The sequence below is a fragment of the Saccopteryx leptura genome, chromosome 10 (genome assembly GCF_036850995.1).
Source record: "Saccopteryx leptura isolate mSacLep1 chromosome 10, mSacLep1_pri_phased_curated, whole genome shotgun sequence".
Taxonomy (NCBI): Eukaryota; Metazoa; Chordata; class Mammalia; order Chiroptera; family Emballonuridae; genus Saccopteryx; species Saccopteryx leptura.
In genome coordinates this window covers 65,261,544-65,270,985 of record NC_089512.1, presented here as the reverse complement: position 1 = coordinate 65,270,985, position 9,442 = coordinate 65,261,544, and the positions used below count along the sequence as shown (strand labels likewise).

The following is a 9,442-nucleotide window of genomic DNA, read 5'->3' as shown; positions in this document are numbered from 1 at the left end:
TTCCGGGGGCTTCCAGGCATGTTTCCTTTCTCTCCTCCAGGTTTATCTCCACCCACAAAGTTAATGTATGTTGTGAATAGACCTGAATTTAATTCCTTGATCGGAACTTGCTAGTACTGTGGCTTCTCTGCCAGTCACTTTCAGGAAGCACAAGAATAAAGATGGTTTTAATTCCAGGCTTGTTTTGTGGTTAATGGGGAAGTGAAATGAGTTCATGAGATGGGGATCCTGAGGGAGTGGGTGGCAGCAAGGGTGGCCTCAGCCCCACCTGTCCTCTCCAGTGACTGATGCTCTAACAGCCAGCACAGTGCTCTACTTGTAACTCCACACTCAACAGGTCTTCGTTCACACACGTCTCCCTTCCAGGTTGCTCCAGTTATTCTCTCATCACTCTTATGGGGTACAGGTGAAAAGTATGAGTTCATGGCACAAGGTAGGGAGGGCACGATTCATTTCTCATCTATAGATGCTCCTTTTCTTTCCATAGAGAAGATACAGAACACCCCGTGATTAATGAGAAAGGAAGAACAATTAATATTAAGATGACCAACATTTTTACAATGAAAAGGAAGACAAAAATAAATTGAAGAAAACAATATTGTAAATAAAAGAAACATTTTATTCATTGCAATAATATACTATAATATGATAAATGCATGATAAAAACATTTGTAATATTTATATTGTAATTATGTTTACATGTCTATTAATTTTTAACAATAAGTATAAGAAAAAAGTACTCATTTAGATAATATTATCTGAATGAATATTTTTGTCAATGTATCATCTTGTAACAATATATTGAAAATATCTGAACAAGAAATATCCTTCATATTGAATTTTACGGCAAGTGCTGCAGCTAGAGTATCAACATTCAATCTCGATTTCTCACTTGTTCAAAATCATTAGCAACTGAAAAAACTCTTCCAACTGCTGCATTAGTTCCAGGGCAGCACATGTAAATTGAACAAGAATAAATAAATTTTCACATGGAATATGTTCATTTCTGAAATGGCTGAATATTTCCACCCATCTTTTATCAATTTCAACGTGTTCATTTTCCCATTGTATTAATTTTTCAGAATTTAAATATACATTCAGTCTTCTAATTTCTTCAAAGAGACAATTGTCCTCTATTTTGATGTCTGGCATTTCTTTAGATAAAAACTCAAGACAAGATCAGTATCTGTCCAATATACTTGTGATGAAGTAAAAAAACACCATTGAAAATTGTTATGTCCCATGATGTTTGTTTCAGACCATTCTTTGATATATTGAAAACATGTCTGGTAAAAATCCTGCACTTCTTTGCTTAACTGTTTTGTTATGCCTGAATTTGATTCCTCTAAGTTTGACAATGTTCTTTTTATAATTAAAGAAAGAAATTTTTCTTCAAAATGAGATTTATATTGAAGGATAACATCATTCAAAATAAGACTAATTTTCATAGCTGAAACGTGTTCACCTTCAATCTTTTGAATCGTTTTGTAAAAAATAGATGCTTGATTATGTACAAAATACATTAATATCTCAGATTTTTTTTATTGAAAAACAATTCCAGGATTTTAGGACATTTGTCTAAACTTAAAAAATATGAACGAAGAGGCTCAAATAATTGTAGAACACACTCTATAGCAAGTGTTAGAGCAAGACATCTAACTTTTGAATATCCTAAAAGTTTTTTGTATTCAACATTTGCTTCTTCACAAAATTGTTTTAAAGTAACAACACGAATGATAAAACAACTAAAATGTAAATAAATTGGAGTTATTATTACTTCTACATCAGTTGGCACAGTACATGATGCTGTGTTGATTGCATTTGACAAAATATGTGCATTACGACCTGTTCCTAGTGTCTTCTTTTGGAGGAACTCTTGTCATTTTACATACACATTATTCACCTCTTTGGGTCTTTGCCCACCAAAATTTGTATTTCACAGTAATTTTTAAATACTGATTTCAAAATAGCCTCACATTTTGTCCTGGCACATGAAAATTTTGCATTGTGAAACTTTTTCAATAATTTAGTTGTACAATCCATACTATGAAAACTTTCATTGTGAATTATGGTATGAAATGCAAATGTTCCCTCCATTGCAGCCAACTGTTTTTCATCTTCAAAATAATTCGAAGCTTTAAAAAAACTTGTTACTTTATAACTGGAAGCTGATGCATCTAATGATGCTTATGTTTGTTGGTAGTCAATGTTTCCTTATCACTGCTCTGTCCCCAACTGCAATACAAAATTCTCTGCTGCAAATATTGCAGAAAACAAAGGTATCTTTCTTTGATATGAGGAATGGAAATTCCTTTTTCAATTTATCGTTGAAATGGCATTTTCTCTTTTTTTATTTTTCCATCCCTTAAATGAAATTTAAAATTAAAATATAGAGCTACACGAATGATGCAAGCACATTATGAATTGAAAATGTTACATCATAGTAGGCAAATTTTCTGGAAGCTAAATTAACAAAACTAAATACCAAACAAAACCACTAATTTGGAGTGATATTCAGGTGTATTTATCATTTTCTAATTAAAACATGTTTTATGCAACTATTTAATCAAAATGCATTATTAATAGATATGGTTTGAGGTTAGATTTCCACTTTAAAATTTGAATTTCAGGAAAATACTTGTAAATAAAATGATACATAATTGGAAATTATTAAATAGATAATGAATTAATAAAACGTGAATTGTGCTTACCTATGATTGAATATTCACTGAGAAAGAAATAATCGTGAATCTACAATGTAGTATGTGCCGTGTTGTGTTTCAATAAGAAGTGTACAAAGCCATTTGCGTGCTCGGTATATCACATGCTCTCTCAAGGTCTCCCGTGCAGAACACTTGCATCTCATAATCATGTCTAGACACACTGTACTGATCCTTGATGAATCATCATGTCAAATACAAATATGTCACATCACACGCAATGGATCGACTCTGCATCGACCGAATATGGACATTTACAGATTAGTCTTCCAATATCAAAAAGGAGGACATGTAGGAGGATATTTTTCAAGGGAGGACAGAACTTACAAAAGAAGGACTGTCCTCCCTAAAGGAGGATGATCGGCCACCTTATTAATATTCACTTAGGCAGACACAAAATAAGAACTTTGGGGAAAAGGCAATTTTAAAAAAGGGCATTTGAATGTCAAATATTTCTTAGGTTCTTCCTGCCCTGTCACAATTCAAATGATTTCCATTTTAACTGCTTCACTTTCAATAATTGTAGGGACCACAGTTTTGACATTCAACAACTTTGGGATTTAACCATTCCTAACACATCACGGTGGGTTTTGTTGTCTGTTTCACACGTTCTCTCCTGGGGCCCCCTTTCTGCCAGTGCTCCCAGCCTCTGCTGCTGTAAACTCCCCTTCGCTGACTCTCTCCACCTCCTGTTTCAGGGCTGTCCTTGCTTCCATCCCTGAACTTGAAATGTTCTCTCTTTAACTGTTATCCTTAAATCAGCAGGGACAAGCCTGATGCCCACACTTTCCCCTTCTTTTGTTGAGTGGATGCTTGTGTGTCTGTTGTTTTTACCCCCTTCAACCAGAACTTCAACAAAATCTACTCAGAGTCTGAACTGACTGTGCCCATTAGGAATTCTTCAAGTGCAGATCAGCTCTACTAAATGACCTTTTACTGTGGGCGGAGTGCAGAGTGCATTCCTAGCAGCTGTGGCTGATGCAATGCTGTGAGAATACTCCAGCTCCCAGAACCCTCCTGGGCATACCCAGGAAGGGAGCTCGCTCGCTGTAAGGAAGTGACTTAGCGCTAACCACACAGCTCCCTGATCTTTTCAGCCATTGGCTATGAAGGACACGCTACCATCCTATTGGCTGAACCCATGTATATAAGCTAGTTTACTTCCTGAATAAAGTGGATCTGTGTCACTGAACCTGGTCCCCGGAGTCGGGTCTTTGCGTCTCCGTCATCCTCACCCCCGGCAGGACTTGTCCACACTTTACAGATGCAAAAGTGACATCATGGGTTGCCTCAGCCTCACCCCACTTCTCAGCATGTATGGTTTTTCATTGCTAATTTCAACTTCTCAGTTTACCATTCAAAAGACATGACTTTTCTAATATCTATCCTGCAAACTCCACCTGGGATTCCGCAAACAAGCAGTATTCTTCTGACTCTCAAACTCATGAATTATAAAAAGTCTGCACTAGGAGCAGCAGTGAGGTCAAGCCTTCTTTTTCCAAGTGAGAGGAGGGGAGATAGACAGACTTCCTCATGCACCCCACTGGAATCTCTGTCAGGAGCCGATGCTCTGCTCATGTGGGCCATGCTCCCAACTGAGCTATTTTTAGCACCTGAGGTGGAAGAGGCTCCACAGAGTCATCCACAACAGGCTGGAACATATTGAACCTATCAAGCCATGGCTGCAGGATGGGTAGGGAGGCAGAGAGAGAGAGAGAAAGAGAGAAGAGGGGAGGGCGAGCAGTGGAGAAACAGATGGTTGCTTCTTCCGTGTGCCCTGACTGGAAATTGAACCTGGGACATCCACATGCCAAGCTGATGCTTTACCACTGAGCAAACTGGCCAGGGCTGAGGTGAGGCCTTCTTGATCCTGAACCATGATTACATTTAATGCCTGGAAACACAAAGGATAAGTGAACATGGAAGAGGAAATAATACCTTCCTAGAACTGATTTGTTTTCCCATCTAGCCTGCTGATCCTGTGCAAATCACCCTGGGGAAGCCGAAGTTACAATCCTCAGAAAACCGTAAATTTCCTACTACACCCACAATTACCCCACAGTGTTCACGCTCTGCAGGATATTATTACCCTTCCAAGCTTTTGGCCTACTGTCCTGTGAACAGGGAACCAGATGGAAGTTTTGGTGGCTAAAATGGTTACACCAATTATTTATAGATTCGGACTAAAAATCACGTGAGCTGCCTTCTGTGGAATCCCATCTTCCCAGAGCAGGCTAGAAATAGACATAGTTATGAAAAGTCTCAGAATTATTTAGAATAATCCTAAACATGATATTGCAAGTAGGGAATAGTGGAGTTAAGCCTCAAGGATTTTAGGAGCTCTTTCATAAAGAAGAATATTGTTTTAGAAAGATCTTTTGGAAATCTCTAGAATGAGATCTGGTGGTTCAACTTTAAATCCTGTTGGTTTCAGTAGCATTGCCCCCAGCCACTTTTTCTTGCTGGGAAAAACAAACAAAAAACCCCTTTAAATTTAGACATGACTGCTTACATAGCTCGGTGTCACCATCTCTGGGGTAGAAGGAAGTTATTTCTGATGCCTCAAAGATGATAGTCATTCAATTGATATTTATTGAGAGGATGAAAGAATCAAAACACACTTCTTTTATTAGTACATGTACTAAGGATATGATTATGTATCATTTGAGAAAGTTTCCTAAAGTTCTCCATTTTATTTTTTAATTTTGACATATATGTAGGTTATCTTTTTCCTTTTTGGGGGGATGAAGTGGGAGGGGAAACATTTCTCGAAGGATTCCTTTGTATTCAATAATACTTCATTTGTGCCGCTTAATTTCAAGTTCACAACAAGCTACAATTGTTCGCATCTTACAATGGCATAACAACTTGGCTGAGGTTAACCAGTTCGTTCTGGGTCACCCAGACAACCAACTTTGGAGCCCAAGACCCAGCTGTTCCCAAACACGGCCCGTTTGGCTGTGATTCACAATTGAGAAATGCTGATTTCTGTTAATAGTCATAAATCTAAAAATCAAGATGGAAGAAACCTTTGAAGAGTGGTTGAGTCTACTAAAATTTTTTAGAAATGCTCACATTTTCATAGCTAAAACGCCATTTAAGGGAATCAGCAAAAGTTTGTGCCTTTGTTTATTTTTTATTTCCTCCCTAAAGTCTCCTGGGAGACACAGTCAGTCACATGCCTCGCTCTGACAGCTTTCTTCAGGATCTCTTGTTAGCAGACTCATTTGTCCACAAACTACCTAAAAAGCTTAAAATAAAAGGAAAACGTAGAATTAAACTTCTATCTGCTGACATTAATACCTGAGTTATGGTGCTAATCCTAAAATAAGCTATTGCATATTTTAAATTTTTATTGATATCCATTTGAACATATATAACATCACTAAACATGTGAGAAATTAGTAAGTTTAGATGCCATTTCTTGGAAAGGAAAAATTCCTCATTCATCTGAAAGTAAAGACTCTGCCACTCTTTCAAACTTGCTTGAAATGAAAACAAACTTCTGTGTTTTCCTGGTTAACTGTAATTCTCAGGGGAAAAGTGCTCAGCTGGTTTCTCAGGTGAGAAAAGAACAGTAGGATTCCAAGTCATCCCTACCCCCAAGGCCACACACGGATGTTAACTGGGCCACAAACAAGGGTCTTGAGAAATAGTACAATTCCAGGCCCTCTGCTCCATGAGCTTGAATGATGTCAGTTGGAAGAAATATATTTTATAAAAATTACAATAAAGCATCCATTGAGTTATTAAAACTCAGTTTGTATGGGTAACATTTCCAAGCCTATCACCTAAAATTAAAGAAGCCCCCCACTTTTATTAGGTTACGGGAGGGGAGACAGAAAGACAGACTCCCACATGCACCCTGACCGGGACCCACCTAGCAACCCCATCTGGGGCTGATGCTTGAGTACTCTTCTTAGCCCTGAGGCTGACATGCTTGGACTAACCAAGCTATCCTCAGCACCGGGGCCAGGCTCAAACCAATCCAGCCACGGCTGCGGGAGGGGGAGAAGAAGAGAAGGGGGAAGGAGAAGGAGAGAAGCAGATGGTCACTTTCCCTGTGTGCCCTTATGGGGAATTGTATGGCCACTAGCTACAGCCACCATCACAGCCACCTGCCCCGTGCAGGTTCGCATTTGATTCGAACAAACATATACATCATATTTACAAAGTTATTTGATCAACAGGAATCAAACCCAGGATGTCCATACGCTGGGCCAATGCTCTTTCCACTGAGCCGCCAGCCAGGGCCTAAAGAAACCCATTTATATGGTGCTTGGAAATATACCTTTTCCCTTGGGTTTAAATCCTTATGTTCCACAAATAACTTTCCCGCTGCCACGGAGTGTTGTAGGATCAATTGTCTTCGACAAGAGAGTAAAAGTCATCAATAGCATGTTGAACAATGGATGCCATCCCCTGTATTCTCTTGTTCAGGAAAATAAATCATCCTGAAAACTTTTATTATGCTCTATGTAAAATGGAAGCACATCAGCACTTGTGTTTTCTTCTCCTGAGTTGGTTTGGCGAGGTGCCTCAGGCTGGAAAGAATGGCTAGGGGTTGCCAAGCAAGGGTTGGCTTGGTTCTGTGCCCATTCCTCTAGGGGATGTAAACATCCTGCCCTGGAACTCTTCACCAACCTGTAGCTAGAAAACTCCCACATGCACAGGGTGCAGCTGGGAGACCTGGAAACCATGAGTCACAGCACCGACCAGGCCCTGCTGGGTAATGAGAAGGTCAAAGGTTTAACTTTATCCACTCCACCTCAGCCCCCAATGTACAGGTAGCATTGAATTGAGAGGAGATATATACAGGAATCAATGGGCAAAGAAAACTAAGATATGATGAGCACCCTGTAAAGCCAGTAGCCACAGCCACCATTACAGCCGCCTGGTCCATGCAGGTTCGCATTTGATTCAGACAGATGGTAATGAAATAACCGAGCCAAAAACTGGTGGGCCATTAGCTTTAATCCTAGCTTGCATCGGCAGGCAAGAAATACACACAGTGGGAAAACACTTCCCTTTCCATTCAGGGCTCTCAAACCCACTGACTCATCCAAGTTTCCTAGAATCAAAGGTTTCTACCTCACCAGCCTTATTCACCTCTGTTCCCCATCTCCTTCTCTCTGCACAAACTGGCTTCTCCTCAGCACTTCGCCATCTTGGCTATTTCTCCTCTCCTCCACGTGGCCTTTCTCTGCTCTCCTTTCTCTGCTCTCCTACAGCATGGGCTCCTCCTAGAACGTAATCACTCTTCCCTGGAACAACGTGATCTTTTTTTTAAAACCTTTTGGCGTGAAAGCCCTCCCCCAACACATATTAACATAATCACGCCCATCCCAAGCAAGAAGGGCAACTAATATCACTTAGGTGACGGGCTTCCACATGGGCAGCACCATCTTTAACAAAGTGAGCATAATATATTTTATTTGTTCAACAGTTCCCCATCTCCTTTCTGCACAAACTGTACAAACTGGCTTCTCCTTCAACATTCCGCCATCTTGGCTGCTTCTCCTTTCCTCCATGTAGCCTTTCTCTGCTCTCCTTCTGCATGGGCTCCTCTGCCCCATTTTATAGTGTAGAAATCAAAACCTTTAATTCAATATACAAACAAGGAAGTCTCTGATACAAAGCCACTTATCTGACGCATAAATGGGATTCCTCATGAGAGTGCACCGCCCCCATCATGTAACAGTCAAGGGTGTGGGGAAAAGCTTAGGCTTAAAAGTAAGCCTTAGACTATAACGACCCTGCCTGCTTACAGCCTGTCCCCCATGCCCAATGTAAACTATAAGCGAGCAAACATATACATCATATTTATAAACTTATTTGACCAGCACACCCACCAGGCACATGTCTGATACATGCCACGCTCTTTCATATGCATCATCTCATGTCACATCGAATGGGGCAGCTCAGTGGATAAGGCTGGGCTTGAAAGTCAGACACACCCTGGCCACCACTCACTGGCTGTGTAGTCTTGGGAAATTTGCATCACCTAATTCTCAGTATTTTTATCAGCCAAGTAGGAATGTATTACTGAAATCCTCTCATACCAGACTGTCAGGAGCAGTTGCCTGGGATTCTTAGAGCACATACCCTGAACCAGCCCCTCCTAGGGAATCACCTCACCCATGATAGGCCACTTTGCATCCAGGAACTAAAGGGAGGTGAGGGCATAGCAGAGTCCCTAGGGCCTGAATAGCAGCAAGGGCTGGTTTGCTCTCACTGGCTGATACTCATAGCACAATACTTGTTAGGTAGCTATACAAGGTTGTCCTAGGCACAGGGGAGTAGATTCTACAGGGCCTATCACATCACAGGCCCCAAATGAATGATGGTAATTATGCCCATTACACAGGTAGAGAAAGCTGGGCTAAACAAGGTTAAATAACATGGTGAAAATCATGCTATGGAACCAGGATATCCATTTAGTTGACACAGATTCTCCACTCCCTATTAACCTTGATGTACCAATGGGAGAATCAGAAGAACCCATTTAATAATGGTATAAAGGACCATCCCTTCGAGAGAGAGCCATTGCCTCCGCTAGATTTCAGATGGTCATGCTCACCTTGAATGTCACCCTTGAAGATTCCTAAGAAAAGCAAGCATAAATCTTGTTGTGATGACAATGTTTAATTATGTCATTAGACTTATTATATGGAAATTGCTTTTCTCAAGACTGAACAGAATCAGCTGGTCTGAGCTGAGGA

General features: G+C 40.2%; 1 protein-coding gene across 1 annotated transcript in view; it reads right to left on the bottom strand.

Moving 5' to 3' along the window:
* Window positions 1-714: 714 nt before the first annotated feature.
* EIF4E3 (eukaryotic translation initiation factor 4E family member 3) overlaps window positions 715-9,442 on the bottom strand; it is an 83,997-nt gene continuing 75,269 nt past the window's right edge. The window contains exon 7 of the mRNA XM_066351809.1: window positions 715-4,614. Within this exon, the coding sequence (XP_066207906.1) occupies window positions 4,544-4,614 (71 nt within the window). The 3' untranslated portion in view covers window positions 715-4,543. The remainder of the gene's footprint in view (window positions 4,615-9,442) is intronic.